At 34.0% G+C, this 17,780-nt stretch overlaps 1 protein-coding gene across 3 annotated transcripts in view; it reads right to left on the bottom strand.

The window, feature by feature from the left end:
- FASN3 (Fatty acid synthase 3) overlaps positions 1–17,780 on the bottom strand; it is a 1,015,587-nt gene that overhangs the window by 402,465 nt on the left and 595,342 nt on the right. Inside the window, exon 10 of one of the 3 annotated variants that reach the window (XM_067760034.1) lies at positions 2,881–3,126. The exons of the other annotated variants lie outside the window; for them this stretch is intronic. Coding sequence (XP_067616135.1) covers positions 3,079–3,126 — 48 coding nt within the window. The 3' untranslated portion in view covers positions 2,881–3,078. Of the gene's footprint in view, positions 1–2,880; positions 3,127–17,780 lie in introns of those variants that run through there. 3 annotated transcript variants of the gene reach the window in all.

Here is a 17,780-nt window from a genome sequence, read left to right as displayed (position 1 = left end):
TTTGCCGAAGCATCGTAAACGATTCGAACCTTAGTCGTAAGGCTTTCGTTCTTCACCACTGCATGATGGGGCAGAACACATGATGTTACGATGGGCTTATTGGCCCCATTCATTTTACAATGTTGATCCTCGCTTGTGGTTGCTAGAGTAATTTGATTGAGACGGAAATAATCCTCTATTCCGTCCGTGTACTTATCGCGCAAATCAGGATCTTGTTGAAGTCTTCGCTCGAGTTTATAAAACCTATTCAGCGCGATCTGCTTGGATTTTCCCAACGTAATATTTGGGTCATATAACGACTTTAATGGCAGTCGGACCAGATATTTACCGTCAGCTTGCCTAGTATGGGTGGTACGAAAGAATTATTCACACCATCTGTCTTGCTCCGATAATATGGGTTCCGCTGGTACCTGACCACTTTGTGTACGAGTGATTCAAGCTCGATGTTGCTATGGTGACAGCGGACTGTGACCCTAGGCGATGGGGTGGATGCGATGCGACCTGAAAGTATCCAGCCTAAGTGCGTATGCTGTGCTATTGGTTGATCCATATCACCGATCCGAGTCTACGGTAGCAATAATATCAGCTCCAATGATCAGATCAATCTTTTTCGGCTGATAGTACATAGGGTCGGCTAATGGGAGCCCCTGTAAATGAGTCAACGACGGCGGTTCGATTGGCTGACTTGGCAGCTGCGTTGTGAGTTGTTTTAGGACATAGCATTCAATATAGGAGCGCCGAAGTGCTCGTCGTGGCAGGATTGAAGTATGCAACTAACCCTTTCCTTTGAATGACTGGATGTGGTGGGACCTACTCCACATATGTCTGCTGAGGTAGGACTACGTTGGAGCCTTAATCGCTGAACGGAAGTTTCCGAGATGAGAGTCCCTTCCGACCCTTGATCGATGAGCGCGTACACTAATGTGGATTGGTCGTTGGCCTCGTTGCGTAGCGATACTAAAGCGGTAGCTAGAAGTACTGGCGTCGCTGACCTGTCAACGATCACCTGATCAAATTGGGTGGAGTGTATGGCAACTTTGGCATGAGCATTCGTGACCACCTTGGGGTCAAATACATCTGCTGATGGAGACAGTGTGTTAGCCCTTGGAAGGTTGTGGGGACCTTGTGCTATTGCTGGTGAATGGTTTGATATTAGTTGTTTTGGTGTGTGTGTGTTGAATGACTTTGATGCTAACGGAAAATGTAGCAACGTATGATGCCGTTGGCCACATTGGTGACAGTTTTTACTGCTTGTACAACGCGAAAATATGTGAGATGTACCTAAACAATTTAGACAAAGCTTGGCCTTATCGACTCTTTCTTTTCGTTCGTAGCAATCCTTTGAAAGAAATGTGGGACAACGTCGTAAGATATGTGCCTGACTACATAGGATACACGCCTGTTCTCTGCTTAGGTCAACTTTAGTCGATGGATGTAAGCTTTTACCCCTTTGAGCCGGTACCGCAGACTTCGGTTAATGAGAACTGGAATTTGTTGAAGTCTTGGTACCTCTAGAGATATTGCGTGAAGAGGAATTATCAAATGCCATGTTGCGGTTTTCGATAGCATCTATGGTGAACAAACGAGTTGTCAAAAACTCTTGGAGTTCCGAAAATGTTGGTATGTCAGTCTTGCACCCCAAGTACCGTTCCCATGCCCGATGAGTTTCGCTGGGTAGCTTTGTAGTTAAATAATGGGCGATCCAATGATCGCACTGTGTAATTGGAAGTTTCAGACGCTTGAATTCAATAATACACGCATTTGCAGCATTAAGCATTGCCTTTAGCGCATCAGAAGTTTCTCGGGCTAGTACGGGAAAATTATAAAGCGTAATCATGTGATGAGAGAAAAGAATACGCGGATTGTTATACCGTTTGAGTAGAAATTCCCATGCTATTTGGTAATTAACCTCAGTAAGCAGCATCTGATGAATATCGGTATCGTGGTCAACTGGAAGTGCCTGTTTTAGGTAATGGAATTTTTGAATGTCATTCAACTCAGAGTTATCATGGATTAATCGGTTGAACGAATCGTGAAAACTAGGCCACCCCGTAATCTTTCCAGAAATTTTTGGAACGGGTAACCGGAGGAATTGAATAGCTGATGTGCAATGGGCGTGAATCCCGGATTCATTGTTGCTGCGATTTGGTTCCGCCAGCTCCGGTTTAGGTGCATCCAGCTCATCGCGTTATTGTGTAAGTGCGCAAACTACATCTAAGTGAGCTTCTTCAAACTGAGATGCTATATCGTCTTTTAAATAATCATCGTCGGGGTCAATATCAGAACGAACGATGTCATTAAAAAGTTGCATAAAACTCCCGGTTCAACTCGTCAACTCGTTTCAAACGCTGTTGGAAGTATACTGCGTTCTTACGCCCAACCGCGTTCTTTTTGAAATTTATCAATGTTTTGGACAGTGCTGTTAAACGTTTTTGTTGCAGTTTGATCAAAGCTGCAGGCTCCCCTGACTCACTCATATTAATGATTTTTCGTAAGTTAATTGTTTGATTCTGACTAATGCTTAATAACACTCAAATGCCCCCACTTACCCTTACCTTACCATCAACATGCGATCTCGTCCAATTGCCCGTTTTCACCGAATAGCTAAATTGCCAACGATTTGTGCTAGATGCCGATCTTAATGTTATAGTTGTGGTGCTTCGTGATGAGTAAGTGTTAAACAAACTATAATGCAGTGACCTCCGAGGTGTTACTGCCGTCAAATGTTGTAATTCCACTGATACTGAACTTTGTACTTGCAGAATTTGTTGTTGTTAACACGCCTCGTGTTCAATACGATATGAAAAACGGTTGTATTAAGAAAATCCCCTCATGGGCCACCATAAATATGTGCAGTCTCGATGCAATGAAAATCTGGGGTTCTTAATATTTGTTTGGTTGACTCTTTATTTGTTAACCATTTAATTTATTAACGCAATATATAAAATTCAAAATTCGGTACAAGTTCATTTAATAGCTCACAAAATTCTTAGTGCTGGCAGTGGTTTTTTTCGATACTTTTTCTTTATTGTTCGTAGTGCTTATAGTTAGTTCGATACTTCTCCACTTATGGTGTGTTCACATGCCGGATTGATAAATTGGGATTATACAACTGATATTGGGACTCTTAATAAAAATTGGAAAAAAAATTTTAAATTAGGCGTGGCACAGCCCACTTCTGATAAAATCAATTTTACAAATATTATTAATCACAAATCAAAAATCGTTAAACCTATCGTAACAAAATTCGGCAAGAGGTTGAGTTTACTATAAGGAATGCTTTGAAGAAAAATTGACGAAATCGGTTAAGGACCACGCACACTTTTATATAAAAGATGTTTAAAAGGGTCGTGGACGAATAAAGTAAGCTACATCTTTGCAAAAGAGAGCTTTATATCAATCGTATTCCAAGTGGATTTATAATTTATATATATATTTAGTAAATAATGCATCTAGAATATTGAAATTTGACGCGTGGACTGATACGGAGACTCTTAATAAAAATTTGAAAAAAAAATTTTTAAATGGGCGCGGCACCGCCCACTTGTGATAAAATCAATTTTACAAATTTTCTTAATCATAAATAAAAAATTGTTAAACCTATCGTAACAAAATTCGGTAAGAGGTTGCCTTTACTATAAGGAATGCTTTGAAGAAAAATTAACGAAATCGGTTAAGGACCACGCCCACTTTTATATAAAAGATTTTCAAAAGGGTTGTGGACGAATAAAATAAGCTATATCTTTGCAAAAGGGAGCTTTATATCAATTATTTACAAGTGGATTTATAACAATAAATAGGAAAAACTTCAAATTTTAAAAAATGGGCGTGGCACCACCCCTTTTATGACTAAGCAATTTTCTCTAATTCGGGAGCCATAACTCGAAGAAAAATTAGTTCAGAATAGAACCATATGTATATGTATAATTGCGCAGCCTTGTAACACTATCAAGCACACAAAACAAACAACAACAGCATTTCAAGTGTACATCTGGGTATGTAATGTTCGCTTTCACCCGAATTCCTTACTTGCTTCACTTTACTTTAATTATACTTTTTGTTTTTCGCGATACCGATTTTAACAATTTTTGATGTTATATCGGCCTACTGATTTGTAAGATTGCGGGTTTTTGAATCGAGCTCAAGGCCTAACAATAATTATTTCATCAATATTATTGTTATGATACATTTTTTATACCTTTCATGAAAATGAAATGGTATATTAACTTTGGCACGAATCTCAAAATTGTAAGTCCTTAAAGGAAAATAGATAGACCCACCATTAAGTATACCGAAGTAATCAGGATGAAGAGCTGAGTTGATTTAGCCATGTCCGTCTGTCTGTTTGTATACAAACTAGTCCCTCAATTTTTGAGATTCGATCAATTTTGAACCCGACCCCTTTAAAATTGGCTGAAAGTTTTTCTTCTTTTTCTAGCTCATCCAACTCAAAAAAAGTTATGAATTAAAAAAAACACCGTTTTTGTTTTCAAAATGCTATAACTTTTTCAAAAATTGACCGTTTAGGATCTTTTTTTTTAAATTTGTTTTTAAATGTACTTTTCGGAAAAAATACAAAAAAATTTTTAAAGTTTTTTTTTAATTTTTCAGCTTTTCGAGATTTTTCGAATTTCGCCATTTTTTTTTTTTCTCATAAAAAACTTCAATCAATTCTGCAATCATCCCAACTAATCCCGGAGTGGGCCGATTTTTTTTATATCTTTTTTTTATTTAATTGAAAATAAAATTTTCAAAAATAAGATTTTTTTTTATCAATTTTATTTATATAAGAAATGTAAGAATATTTTTTTTTATTTAATTGAAAAAAAAAATTTTAATTCAAAAAAACATTTTTTTATCAATTTTATTTATATAACAAAAAAATGTAAGAAAAAGATTTTTAAGTATTCTTTTCTTTATATATTATGGTAATCTACGATTAAAATGAGTCGCTTTCTTTCGAATGCAGGTACAGAAAACACATTGTTGGTTGCAGTTCTTCGCTTGCGGTGAACTGGCTCATTTGTTTCATAAAGAAGCATAACTCACAGCTGCGAATGCATCTGGTTTTCACTGGAACAATAACCAGGCAACAATTTTTCCCGTAGTAATTTATATAAAGTAAATGGCAAACTTGGACACAAGAGCTTAGCAATTATTTCAGATTGTAATTATCATGATGCCATTGCTGTTCATGTTTTTAATAAAATAATTACTGATTATGTGAAGAGTTTTCTTGAACGTTGTGACAAGATTTATTATTTTTCTGATGGAGCTCCTCAACAATTTAAAAACTTCAAAAACTTTGTAAATTTATATTATCATGAAGATGATTTTGACATTCCTGCCGAATGGCACTTTTTTGCGACTGCTCATGGCAAAGGTCCGTGTGATGGTATTGGTGGCATTACCAAACGATATGCAGCAAGAGCAAGTCTCCAACTCGCGGTTGGTAATCAAATAACGACACCTGCAGGACTTTTTAAATGGACTTCTGATCCGGACAACTTGCCAAACATTACAGTCAAATTTTCCCCAGAAGATGATTATAATACAGCATTAAAAGATTTGAATGAAAGATTTTTGAAAACAAAGTCGATTACAGGAACTCAACAATTACATAGCATAATTCCTGACAAAAATGGTTGTTTGTATGTTAAAAAATTTTCAAATTCAGAAGAACCAAGAATTTGTAAAATATTTAAACGCCAGAAAATAAATTCATAATTTGTTACATTATTTTTAGAAAACTTACATGTTTACTGTGTCAGTCATTAATCCTGGTTGTTTTAATCGTAGATTACCATAATATATAAAGAAAAGAATACTTAAAAATCATTTTCTTACATTTTTTTGTTATATAAATAAAATTGATAAAAAAAATGTTTTTTTGAATTAAAATTTTTTTTTCAATTAAATAAAAAAAATATAAAAAAAATTGGCCCCCTCCGGGATTAGTGGGGATGATTGCAGAATTGATTGAAGTTTTTTATGAGAAAAAAAAATGGCGAAACTCGAAAAATCTCGAAAAACTGACAAATTAAAAAAAAAACTTTAAAATTTTTTTTGTATTTTTTCCGAAAAGTACATTTAAAAAAAAAAATCCCAAACGGTCAATTTTTGAAAAAGTTATAGCATTTTGAAAACAAAAACGGTGTTTTTTTAAAAATTCATTCCTTTTTTGTGTTGGATGAAAAAATTTGAAAAAATTCTGAAAGACGTCTTTCGTAAGCTAGAAAAAGAAGAAAAACTTTCAGCCAATTCTAAAGATGTCGGGTTCAAAATTGGTCGAAATGGGATGGAATACCCCATATATATATATATACTATATATATTATTTTTTTTCCAATTTCAGCCCCACTTTAACAGCTAGAAGCTTCAAATTTCACCTAATTCTTACGTTTATAGCATATAGCATAGAGATCGGTGGTATATATAGTATATATCTCATACAACCGATTGTTCAGATAAGAAACTTTGCGCAATTTCTGCCTCATTTTAACAGCTAGAAACTTAAAATTTCACCAATTGCTTACGTATATAGCATATATTGTTGTCTGAAAAAATAGAGATCGGTGGTATATATATTATATACCTCATATAAAACGTCACTTTTGCCCCTTTTTTACGGCAAGAAATTTCATCAGATACTTACGTTTACGTCATATATTGTTGAAATGCGTCATAGTTTTTACATGCAGACCACAAAAAACCTGAAACTTTGCATCCTCACACAAAGTACCAACCTATTTTTACTAAACGGTTTTATTTAGCTTCACTTGACAGGCAGGCCGCACGGCCGCAAGCACGGCCGTTGTGAATTTTGTAATTGAAATTTAAGTAACCTTCCGATAACCTACAAGCTTGAAACTTGGAATATAGTTCAGAACCCAATGACAATGTAATAATAAGAAAAAAGCGCCGCTAGGTGGCGCAAGGATCGAGATATTCACAAAAATCGTGTTTGTGGTCCGATTTCGTTCATATTTGACACACATAATACATACAAGAATAGAAAGCGACCCATGAAAAAAATCGGCGCTAGATGGCGCAAGGATCTAGATATCAAAAAAAATCGTATTTGCGGTCAGATTCGGCTCATATTTGGAACACATAATACATATAAGAATAAAAACAGACCTATGAAAAAATCGTCGCTAGGTGGCGCAAGGATCGAGATATTCACAAAAATCGTATTTGTGGTCCGATTTGGCTCATATTTGGAACACATAATACATACAAGAATAGCGAGCGACCCATGAAAAAAATCGCCGCTAGGTGACGCATGGATCGAGATATTTACAAAAATCGTATTTCTGGTCCGATTTGGCCCATATTTGGAACACATAACACATATAAGGTTAGAAAACGACCTATGAAAAAATCGCCGCTTGATGGCGCAACGATCGAGATATTCACAAAAATCGTATTTGTGGTCCGATTTGGCTTATATTTGGAACACATAATACATATAAGGGTAGAGAGCAAGCGACCTATGCAAAAAATCGCCGCTAGGTGGCGCAAAGATCGAGGTATTCAAAAAAATCATATTTGTAGTCCGATTTGGTCCATATTGGGAACGCATAATACATACATGAATAGAAAGCGACCTATGATGTCCGATTTGGCTCATATTTGGAACAAATATTACATACAGTCCGGTGGAAGTGACATCAAAATATTTGGAGTTGGAGGAGGGACAAGCATACGTGGCGGAGAGTCGAGTAAAGTCTTTGGAAGTATTATGTATTCAGGACTCAGATTGTAACAAGTTGTCAGGAAAGAGTCCTTGTAATAATGAGTCACTAAATGAACTAAATAGAATGAGAAATAATAGGCAATTAAATAAAGACTAAACACTTGAAAATTAAATAAAATAAAAAAATTTAATTAAACGGTTTTATTGAAAACAATACTTACATGAAATAATAATAATACTAAAAGCTAGAAAATAATTAGGTAGGCCCTAGGTACTAGTCATCACATTCCTCATTAATCCAGGGCGTTGATCAGACAATTAAATAAAAGCGTTGTACGCGTCAAATTTCTATTGATAGTTATATATAAGACCAACTGAACCTTAATCAGGTTATACTACAACTCACATTTTTAGAAATTTCACGCGCCCAACGATTTTATTTAATTGTCTGATCAACGCCCTAGATTGATGAGGAGTGTGATGACTAGTGCCCAGGACCTAACTAATTATTTTCTAGCTTTTAGTATAATTATTACTTCATGTAAGTATTGTTTTCAATAAAACCGTTTAACTTAAAATTTTTTTAAGATCGCGGGTTCGAATCGAGCTCAAGGCCTAACAATAATTTTTTATCATTATTATTGTTATGATAAATTTTTTCTTAATTGAAAAAAATTGTTTAAATTAGAATAGAAGAAAGAAAAAATTTAGACAACTACCAAAGCTCGTTGTATAGATCCATTTCGGGAACTGCAAAATTCCTTCATCGGCAACGTTTAGGCGCCGCTGCTATAACCATTCAGCCATCACGGCGGTTTTTTGTTTGTCTTCATTAATCCAACTTCTATTCTGGTTCGTGCCAATTGATATTCACAACACTGCGACATCTGTTGCAGAATGGATGTGAAAATTGGGCTTGTTTGATGGCATTGCTGCTATAGTGTCATATTTTATTGACACTTTTTTCCCCGTGCTCTGGGATGTATTAACAATTTTTGTTGTTATATCGGCCTACTGATTTGTAAGATCGCATAACAATAATAATGATAAAAAATTATTGTTAGGCCTTGAGCTCGATTCGAACCCTCGATCTTACAAATCAGAAGCCCAAAATAACAACAAAAATTGTAAAATTTTTTTTTAAATTATTTTTTTATTTTATATTTATCTTAAAAATCGTTTAGGTATGTACATCTGTTCACTATATATTTCTTATCTTATACATCCGATTATTTGGAGATTACGAACGGGATAAGATTATTGTTTAGGCTCATTCATGAAAGGTATGAAGTCTTCGGCAGAGCCGAAGACAGTCCGTCCTTACTTGTTCTTAATTTGAAAAGCAATTATTTTTGTTTTATCGGCTTATTGATAAAGTATTCAAGGTTCGAAATGAGCTCAAGGCCAGAACAATAATTTTTTGTGATGATTATTGTGTTTTTTTTTTAATTTTTCTATAATTGAAAAATTTTATTTTGTTTTTGGTATAGTAAGTAGAAAATTTTTTTCAGACAACCTGCCATAGCTGCGCAGATAGATCCATTTCGAAGGGTGCTAAGCCTTCATCATCTGTACGCTTTAGGCACGCTGCGCTAACCATTTAGCTATACAGCAAATAAATATAAAACAAATTGTTCCTTTTATTCCTTCTTACCAAATATATTTATTCAGCGTTGCGCCATCTTTTGCAAGACGCTGATAATGATGGATTTGTTTATTGGCAATTACTTTGTTTGGCAATTCCATCATGGTTTATTAAAAATTGTTGTTGAATTGTTATAGCAGCGGCGCCTAAACGTTGCCGTTGAAGGAATTTGGCAGTTCCCGAAATGGATCTATACAACGAGCTTTGGCAGTTGTCTAAATTTTTACTTTCTTCTATACTAATTTAAAATTTTTTCAATTAAGAAAAAATGTATCATAACAATAATAATGATAAAATAACACTAGATCACAAATTCCATTTTTTTTTCTGCACCAGAGACGCCATTATGAAATTCCTATGTAAAATCACCCCCTGATTCCGAAAATCAAGGTTATCTTTAATTCTATGGTAAGGTTTTTGAGATATTTACGAATTACCGTTTTTTTCAAAAAAAAAAAAAAAAAAAAACAAGTAAAGACTGGACTGTCTTTGGCTGTGCCGAAGACTTCATACCTTTCATGAATGGGGCTGAACAATAATCTTATCCCATTCGTACTCTGCAAATAATGCGCTGTATAAGATAAGAAATATATAGTGAACAGATGTACATATCTAAACGATTTTAAGATAAATATAAAGAAAATGGCAAAAAATCCCCTTATCTGAACGATCGGTTGTATGGGATATATATTATATATAGATCCGATCGAAATGATTTTTAAAGGAAATCTTCTATGATATATTAGAATATTTATCACCAAGTTTCACGTTTTTGTATTGGAAACAAAGGGAGAAATGGCCAAAAATCTTTCTATCTGAACGATCGGTTGTATGGGATATATATTATATATAGCTCCGATCGAAAAGATTTTTTCATGAAATCTTCTATGATATATTAGAAAAATATCACCAAGTTTAACGTTTTTATATTGGAAATTAAGGGAGAAGTTGCCAAAAATCTTTCTATCTGAACGATCGGTTGTATGGGATATATACTATATATAGCTCCGATCAAAGTGATTTTTTCAGAAAATCTTCTATGATATATTAAAATATATATATCACCGAGTTTCACGTTTATACTTTCTAAATTAAGGGAGAAATGGGCAAAAATCTTTCTATCTGAACGATCGGTTGTATGGGATATAACTATGTATAGCTCCGATCAAAGTGATTTTTTCAGGAGATCTTCTATGATATATTAGAATATATATCACAGAGTTTCACGTTTTTACTTTCTAAATTGCGGCAGGAATGACCAAAATCGTTTTATCTGAACGATCGGTTGTATGGGAGATATATGTTATAGTGGTCCGAGCCTACCGGATCCGACAAATGTCTAATATAATACAAAGATACATCCTTGTGCAAATTTCATTGAGATATCTCAAAATTTGAGGGACTAGTTTGCGTTCAAACAGACGGACGGACGGACAGACGGGCACGGTTATATCAACTCAGTTCGTCGCCCTGATCAATTCGGTATACTTAATGGTGAGTCTATCTTCTATATTTCTCAACGTTACAAACATCGGACCAAAGTTAATATGCCATTTCATGTTCATGAAAGGTATAAAAATTGGGTTTACTTAATAATATATATCTCATACATATATTTCTGGGTGGATTTTAAAATTGATCATAATTTAATATTCAGACTAGCAGATGGTGAACCTATTGAGAAATGTGTATGCATGTATGTATTACAAATATATTTTAAAAACGTGTTGAAAGATGTATATTTGAACATACTACCTAGGTGAAAACTGATTATAAAAAGAAAAGAACGATTTTCCTTCATCCCTTGTCAAATTTGGTTTCTAGACAAACTGGTTTCGGCGTTGTGCCATCATCAGTTTCGAACGAAAAATGACAACGGATGACCGAAAATCGTTCCAATATACATCACTTATCCACCCTGTCGGAAAATCAACAAAACAAAATAAGTCGATTATAAAAAGGTATATTCAAAATGTTTGCAATACTATTTATAAATAAGTTTATTTATGCCGCCTCCACCTTTGTCCCGAACGTAAGATTCCATCTTACTATTTTCCTCGAAATTGAATAAAGTGATTGGAATGCCTTTTTTGAAAAATGTAGTTGTGTACGCGCGTGTCCGGAAGAGGCCTTTGCAACAGGCCATGGAGCTGCGCAAATGGTTTTATTTCTCATAATATCACCTTTGTTGTAGCGTTTGGAAATGTTTACAAACTTATCCGTTTTTTAATTTTATTCCACTCAAATGTGCCGCCGATGGAATAGTATGCGAGTGGAAATCCGTAAGTTTCTTCTTTCATATACGTACCGTTGTTGATCTCCTGTTCTAGGTGAGTCGTATGGTCAGTGCGAAGCCTTCTGTTGGTATCACCGTAGTATCGTCTAATACCGTATGCAGCATTACTTGTTTGCGATATGAATAGCTGTCGCAATCGCAGAGATTTTGTATATAGAGGGTTTCTTCTTCTTCAAATTCATCATCTTTTTCATCAAAATCAGCGCTGTGGGTTTATTTAAGACATAGCTCATTCGATGTGAACGCTTCTTCAATTTCTTTTACATCTTTTTTAAGAAAACTAGATATATGAACATATTTTTTATGATATTCCACTAGCATTTCGTGGTAATCGTTCTCTATTTCTGGGTAACCGAATTGAGAAAAATGTGTGTCATACATTATTAGGGTGAAGCAGTGCTGCTTGCTTGTTCACACTTGGCAAGAAGTTTTTGAAGAAAATAAATTTGGCCCCTGAATATTTGTCTTGCTTTTTGACCGAAATTGTGATAAAGTCATGAAATTGAAGTGTGCTGGCAGGGGCTTTGTGCATGCTAGTGGTAGCCGGGATCTTAGCTCGTCGGATTGGGAGTGGTTCTTGCCCGCTACCCTTCTTGCATGATGATGACTACACAAAAGAATCATGCACATACATAAAAATTCTACGGAAAATGAAACCGTAGATTAACCAAAAGCAACCTACCAAAGTGGCTTAAAATACCCATCTATTTTAAATCGCACCGACACTAAGTGGAGTGGAGATTTTATTTATTTTACAAATTTTACCTCTATACTCATACTACCGCTATGATTTTACGTGCATCGTTACAAAAATAGGAAAGAAGGGGTTAGTCCACTCTTAAAAGCCAAAGTGGATTAAATCAAAAAAATGTTTTTTTTCTTTTTTGGTTGTTTATGAAATATACATAATTGCGTAGTATTGGGTATATGATTTTTCGTTTTAAATTCCTACATATTTACATAATTACAAGAAGCCTGATAGCTTCTATGTTATTAAATATCATTTAGTTTCTTTTGGATTAGAGACTTTCCGTAATCTATCCCTCTGCACACATAAATTACGTATCTCAAAAATTCACAAATTTGAAAAATATCTTCTTTCTAGCTTTGTATATGTATTCTTTTTCTTTCTGTATATTTATATATATTGATTCACTTTACAAAAAGAATTCTCTAAATTTTTGGAGAATAGCTTAGTAATGAAAATTCACTTTTGCCATGAGGCTTCGTAATAAGTATGGAGTAACCTTCAAAAAAAATTTTTTTTCGAAAAGATATTGATTTTCGTGAGCTGATCATTATGAAACTTATGGATGGCACGTGGGCAAGCTAGCTGGCCGTCTTTCTATAAAAAAATATTAATGCCATGCAAAGCTCCCTGCAGAAAATATGTATTTCTAACTCAGGACTGCGCGAGAATCTTGCTGTGGCTTGCATGATATCGCCACTAGATTGATTCCAAGAAAAAGTTCCATTATGAGAGATGCAGCTTCGCGTCCATCATTGAATCGGTGTTGTCTTCAAAAGATGTGGCTTCAAGTATGTGTCGGCACTCGCATGCGATGAAAAGTTATAGTTTACGCTTTCAATCGAATATACGTTTAAAATGACTGCTTATTATACTCAGATGTACTTGTACACAGGGTATTATAACTTTGATTGGATAACGGTTGGTTGTACAGGTATAAAGGCATCGAGATAGATATAGACTTTCATTTACCAAAATCATCAGTATCGAAAAAAAAATTTGATTCAGCCATGTCTGTCCGTCCGTCCGTCTGCCCGTTAACACGATAACTTGAGTAAATATTGAGATATCTTGACCAAATTTGGTACGCTAGCTTATTTGGACCCAGAATAGATTGGTGTTGAAAATGAGCGTAATCGGATGATAACCACGCCCACTTTTTATATACAAAACATTCTGGAAAACACAAAAAAACTGATTATTTAGTAAATAATACACATAGAATATTGAAATTTGACGTGTGGACTAATATTGAGACTCTTAATAAAAATTTGAAAAAAAAATTTAAATTGGGCGTGGCACCTTTACTATAAGGAATGCTTTGAAGAAAAATTAACGAAATAGGTTAAGGACCACACTCACTTTTATATAAAAGATTTTTAAAAGGGTCGTGGACGAATAAAATAAGCTATATCTTTGCAAAAGAGAGCTTTATATCAATGGTACCTCAAGTGTATTTATAACAATAAATAGGAAAAACTTCAAATTTTAAAAAATGGGCGTGGCACCACCCCTTTTATGACTAAGCAATTTTCTATGTTTCGGGAGCCATAACTCGAAGAAAAATTAGTTCGGAATAGAATCATATGTATATGTATTATTGCGCAGCCTTGTAACACTATCAAGCACACAAAACAAACAACGAACTTAGACTTCCTTACTTGTTTCACTTTACTTTAATTATACTTTTTGATTTGCGATACCGATTTTAACAATTTTTGTTGTTATATCGGCCTACTGATTTGTAAGATTGCGGGTTTTTGAATCGAGCTCAAGGCCTAACAATAATTATTTTATCATTATTATTGTTATGATAAATTTTTTCTTAATTGAAAAAACAATTGTTTTTGTTTTATCGGCTTATTGATAAAGAGTTGAAGGTTCGAAATGAGCTCAAGGCCAGAACAATAATTTTTTGTGATGATTATTGTTTTTTTTAATTTTTCTATAATTGAAAAATTTTATTTTGTTTTTGGAATAGTAAGTAGAAAATTTTTCAGACAATTTGCCATAGCTGCGCAGGTAGATCCATTTCGAAGTGTACTAAGCCGTCATCATCAGTGCACTTTAGGCACGCTGCGCTAACCATTTAGCTATACAGCGGTATTTTGTTTGACTGACAAATTGCTACTTCTATTCCTTCTTACCAACTATATTTATTCAGCGTTGCGCCATCTGTTGCAAGATACTGATAATGTTGGATTGGTTTATTGTCAATTACTTTGTTTGACATTTCCCAAGTGCTCATGGTTTATTAACAATTTTTTTTTGTTTTATCGGCCTATTGATAAAGTATTCAAGGTTCGAAACGAGCTCAAGGCCAGAACAATAATTTTTTATGTGATGATTATTGTTTTTTTTTATTTTAATTTTTCTATAATTGAAAAATTTTCGAAATGGATCTATCTGCACAGTATAGCAGGTTGTTTGAAAATGTCTCTACTTACTATTCCGAAAACAAAATAAAATTTTCCAATTATAGAAAAATAAAAAAAAAATAAAATAATCATCCCAAAAAATTATTGTTCTGGCCTTGAACTCTTTTCGAACCTGGAATTAATTGAAAAAATTTTAAATTAGTATAGAAGAAAGAACAAATTTAGACTACTGCCAAATCTCGTTATATAGATCCATTTTGGGAACTGCTAAATTCTTTCATCGGCAACGTTTAGGTGCCGCTCCTATAACCATTCAGCTATCACAGCGGTTGTTTGTTTGTCTTCATTATTTTTACTTCTATTCTGATTCTTGCCAATTGATATTCACAGCACAGACATCTGTTGGAGAATAGTTGTGAAAATTGGACTTGTTTCATGGCAATGATGCAATAGTGTTACATTTTATTGACACTTTTTCCCCGTGCTCTGGGATGTATTAACAATTTTTGTTGTTATATCGGCCTACTGATTTGTAAGATTGCGGGTTTTTGAATCGAGCTCAAGGCCTAACAATAATTATTTTATCATTACTATTGTTATGATACATTTTCTCTTAATTGAAAACGTCTAAACGTTGCCGATGAAAGAATTTAGCAGTTCCCGAAATGGATCTATACAAAGAGCTTTGGCAGTTTTCTAAATTTTTATTTTCTTCTATACTAATTTAAAATGTTTTCAATGAGGAAAAAATGTATCATAACAATAATAATGATAAAATAACACTGGATCACAAATTCCAATTTTTTTTCTGCACCAGAAACGCCGTTATGAAATTCCTGAGTAAAATTACCCTTATTTCGAAAATCAAGGTTATTTCTAATTATATGGTAGGGTTTTTGAGATATTTACGAATAACGGTTTTTTCAAGATAACGAACAATCATTACGGATTATTTCAATTTTTTTTGTAAAAATGTAAAAAAAAATTGTACTTTGCGAGGAAGGATCTCGAAAACCTTTTATTTTTTTGCAGATTTTTTTCTCTGTAATCTCTGTCTTATTAGAAAAAAAAATAAGCTTTCATTCAACAAAATCGATGGACTAATACAAAAGTTATAAGCATTCAAGTAAATATATCCATTTAATACCTAAGTACCCAACTGGTACATATGTGTTAGTATCTGTAGATTTTCGAAGGGTTATTAGATACAAAAAACTGTTAGTGTCGTTTTCTCCAACCCAGGTACATTTCAAGCAAGAGCATATTTTAGTGTTTTCTTTGTAGACCTAGGGAACATTTTTGTCTAGGTAGGCTTGAATTTTTACTTGGCAACCAAAAGCCATCTATCCCGATCGCGCATGCAGTAAATATGAAGGAAACGTATGAGGTAATGCAAAAATTGCTCAAATTAATCAAATACGAAGAACATGATTGGAAAATATGTGCCGATCTTAAGGTCGTTGGAATGCTACGTGGTCTACAAAGTGGATACACAAAATAATGTTGCTTTTTATGCAAATGAGATAGCCGAGCTCGTCACGACCACTACATCATAAAGGATTGGCCAGAACGAATCGAGTTTCAAGTTGGGGTGGATAACATAAAATACTCCCCACTTATAAAGGAGGAAAAAATAATTCTACCTCCGCTCCACATCAAGCTCGGCCTTATCAAATACTTTGTCAAGGCTTTGGACAATGAAGGCGATGCTTCTTTACAGAAATCGAACCAAAAATAAAGGAAGGAATTTTTTTGGGACCGGAAATAAGGAAAATAATGACCAATAACCATTTCAAAGAACTATTGTCACCAGTGGAGGCAGCGGCGTGGGATTCTTTTGAAAAGGTCGTTACTTCTCTTTTAGACAAACACAAAAGTCCTAACTACGAGGTAATAGTGAACGACTTAATCAAAAACTATGCGGAAATGGGTAAATAAAAAACGTATCTAAGACCGTTTTCTCAGTTAACTTTAAAACATATCTGCCCAATAAACAACAAATTTGTATGAAAATTTTTAAATTTACATGAGAATATATAGCCCTATACCTGAATTCATCGTCCAGTTCCGAACAAACAAGAAGGAGAAAAATGTAAACAAAAAATTTGTTCTAAATTGAAAAATAAATCGAGCCTAAGAAAATTATATACTAATGTGTCACTTATGTATTTATCTAATATACTTTTTTATTTTCTTTCAGGAGTAAATATGTCTTTAAAAATTCATTTTCTACACTCCCATTTAAATTTTTTCCCGCAAAATCTTGGCGACGAAAGTGGCGAGCATGGCGAAAGGTTTCACCAGCAAATTAAAAGGATTGAAAGTCGGTATCAAGGATTCTGGGATGCCGCTATGATGGGTGCCTACTGTTGGTTTCTCATAAGAGAAACCGATCGTAATCTAAATAAGCGTCAAAACAAGACACATAACTTTTTCAATTATGAAATAAGATCATAGAGTTAAGACAGAATTATATGCACATATGCTATTATTTGTAGGTGACTTAAGTATTAAATGGATATATTTACTTGAATGCTTATAAATTTGTATTAGTCCATCGATTTTGTTGAATGAAAGCTAATTTTTTTTTGCAATAAAACAGAGCTTAGAGATAAAAAAAATCTGCAAAAAAATAAATAGTTTTCGAAATCCCTCCTCGCAAAATACAAGTTTTTTATATATTTACAAAAAAATTGAAAAAATCCGTAATGATTATTCGTTATCTTTGAATCTGCAGGGCCTAGCAAAAAGTGTTGTATGCACAGTTTATAGCAAATTTTATTACCTTTTTAAAGCTTCAAACCGTTTTGGAATTGCTTAATTCTTGATATATGATTAAATGGACCCAGTTTTTTTATTTTTTTTTAAACGGTTATTCGTAACTATCTCAAAAAAGTTAGCAAAGAATTAAAAATAACCTTGATTTTCCTAACCAGGTGGTGATTTTGCATAGGAATTTAATAATGGCGTCTCTGGTGCTTTTTGGCTGTAAACCAGTGTAATTATTGTTAAGC

The sequence above is a fragment of the Eurosta solidaginis genome, chromosome 1 (assembly GCF_040869045.1).
Source record: "Eurosta solidaginis isolate ZX-2024a chromosome 1, ASM4086904v1, whole genome shotgun sequence".
Classification (NCBI taxonomy): Eukaryota; Metazoa; Arthropoda; class Insecta; order Diptera; family Tephritidae; genus Eurosta; species Eurosta solidaginis.
The sequence above is the reverse complement of the archived record's forward strand: the minus strand, read 5'-3'. Positions and strand labels throughout refer to the sequence as shown.